The sequence below is a fragment of the Chrysochloris asiatica genome, unplaced genomic scaffold (assembly GCF_000296735.1).
Source record: "Chrysochloris asiatica unplaced genomic scaffold, ChrAsi1.0 scaffold00272, whole genome shotgun sequence".
NCBI classification, from domain to species: Eukaryota; Metazoa; Chordata; class Mammalia; order Afrosoricida; family Chrysochloridae; genus Chrysochloris; species Chrysochloris asiatica.
This window is the reverse complement of record NW_006408790.1, coordinates 3,262,125-3,263,711: the sequence shown is the minus strand read 5'-3', so window position 1 is coordinate 3,263,711 and position 1,587 is coordinate 3,262,125. Positions and strand designations below refer to the sequence as shown.

The 1,587-nt window shown below is 50.4% G+C and overlaps 1 protein-coding gene across 1 annotated transcript in view; it reads right to left on the bottom strand.

Moving 5' to 3' along the window:
• The window catches only part of CCNA1 (cyclin A1), a 12,866-nt gene that overhangs the window by 6,100 nt on the left and 5,179 nt on the right, over window positions 1-1,587 (bottom strand). The window contains exons 2-3 of the mRNA XM_006874378.1: window positions 667-901; window positions 274-398 (exon numbers count right to left, since the gene is read on the bottom strand). Coding sequence (XP_006874440.1) covers window positions 274-398; window positions 667-901 — 360 coding nt within the window. The remainder of the gene's footprint in view (window positions 1-273; window positions 399-666; window positions 902-1,587) is intronic.

Below are 1,587 nucleotides of genomic sequence, written 5' to 3'. Positions count from 1 at the left end.
GAGTATATAGTGACACAATAGATGACAGCCTAGGAAACCCTGTGGGGCAGTTCTCCTCTGTTACACCAGGGGGCGCTGTGAGTGGATGATCTATAAGAGGAAGATGACAGCCTAGGAACCTGATGGGGCAGTTTTCCTCTGTCACTACATGACATACATCAACAACAGAGTAGTCACCATTGGAGTACAGAATAGACTTAATGACCTCCAACATCAACAGTGACATTGACTTGAGGAGGGGCTAGGAGTTGAAGTCAAATTAGGAAAACTCACTTCAGCCTCTCTGAGGTAGTGATGAATTTCTTCAGCATACTCAGTCTCATCAATCACATCTGAACCCAAATCTGATGGATCTTCAGACTGGTGGTGGAGAGAGGAGTCGACCAACATCGGGGAGACTGTAGAGGTTCAATGCAGCAAAGACGATCCTCTAAGACACTGTCCCGTCACTGTCCCCCACAGTCAGGGGCGTCCTCTACAACACCGAGCACCCACTGTCCCCTCGTCCCCCACAGTCACGGATGTCCTCTACAACAGTGAGCACCCACTGTCCCCACAAGCCGCCATTGCTCTCACAATCCAACCTCCATATGCTGCAAGTCGTGCTACTGGGTGCTGCCACTAGCCACGAACTCAGGGCCTCCCAGTGGTCAGTGAGCCAGGTACCTGTGCTGAAGTCCAGCAGGAAGTGGAGGTCTGACTTGTGGACACCCGAGTCCACTGGGTACACCTCTCCGAAAGCCATCTCATCCCGCCCTGCACAGCTGTCTGCATCCCCGGGTTCGGGCTCCTCCATGTAGATGTCGAAGCTCGGCCTGGGCAGCGTGTAGTCCTCCCCCTTCTTGCCAGCGGCAGGGAAGGCATTTTCCGGTCCCGAGTAGCACCTGATGGCTGTGATCCCCTGCAACAGGGAAAGGTCACCCCAACGTGGACCTGTGCACTAAAACCAGGGGGCCAGGACCATGAAATGATCCCTACATCTCTCAGAGGCCAAATGCTCACGTACGCAGACTCAGAGGTCAGTGATTTGAACCCACCTAGCGGCTGCACAGGACAAAGACTAGTGACCTGCTCCCATACAGACCACAGTCCAGGAAGCCCTAGTTTGTCACACGGCTTGTTTTGCTCTGTCGCATGGGGGCACTGGGAGTCTATGATCTATTAGAATATGTTGTTGTTAACTGACATCAAGTTGGTTCTGACTCATAACAACCCTGTATAGGAGTTTCCAAAGAACAAATAGTAAGTTTGAACCACTGACCTTGCTGTTCAAACCAACCTTGCAGTATAGTGAATTATCCTATAGTATCAAACCAGAACCCTATATAAGAATATATAGTGACACAATAGATGACAGCCTAGGAAACCCTCTGGGGCAGTTCTACTCTGTTACACCAGGGGGCACTGTGAGTGGATGCGATATCAGAGTATATATGAGTGTATAGTGACACAATAGATGACAGCCTAGGAAACCCTGTGGGGCAGTTCTCCTCTGTTACACCAGGGGGTGCTGTGAGTGTATGATCTATAAGAGTATATATGAGTATATAGTGACACAATAGATGACAGCCTAGGAAACCCTGTGGG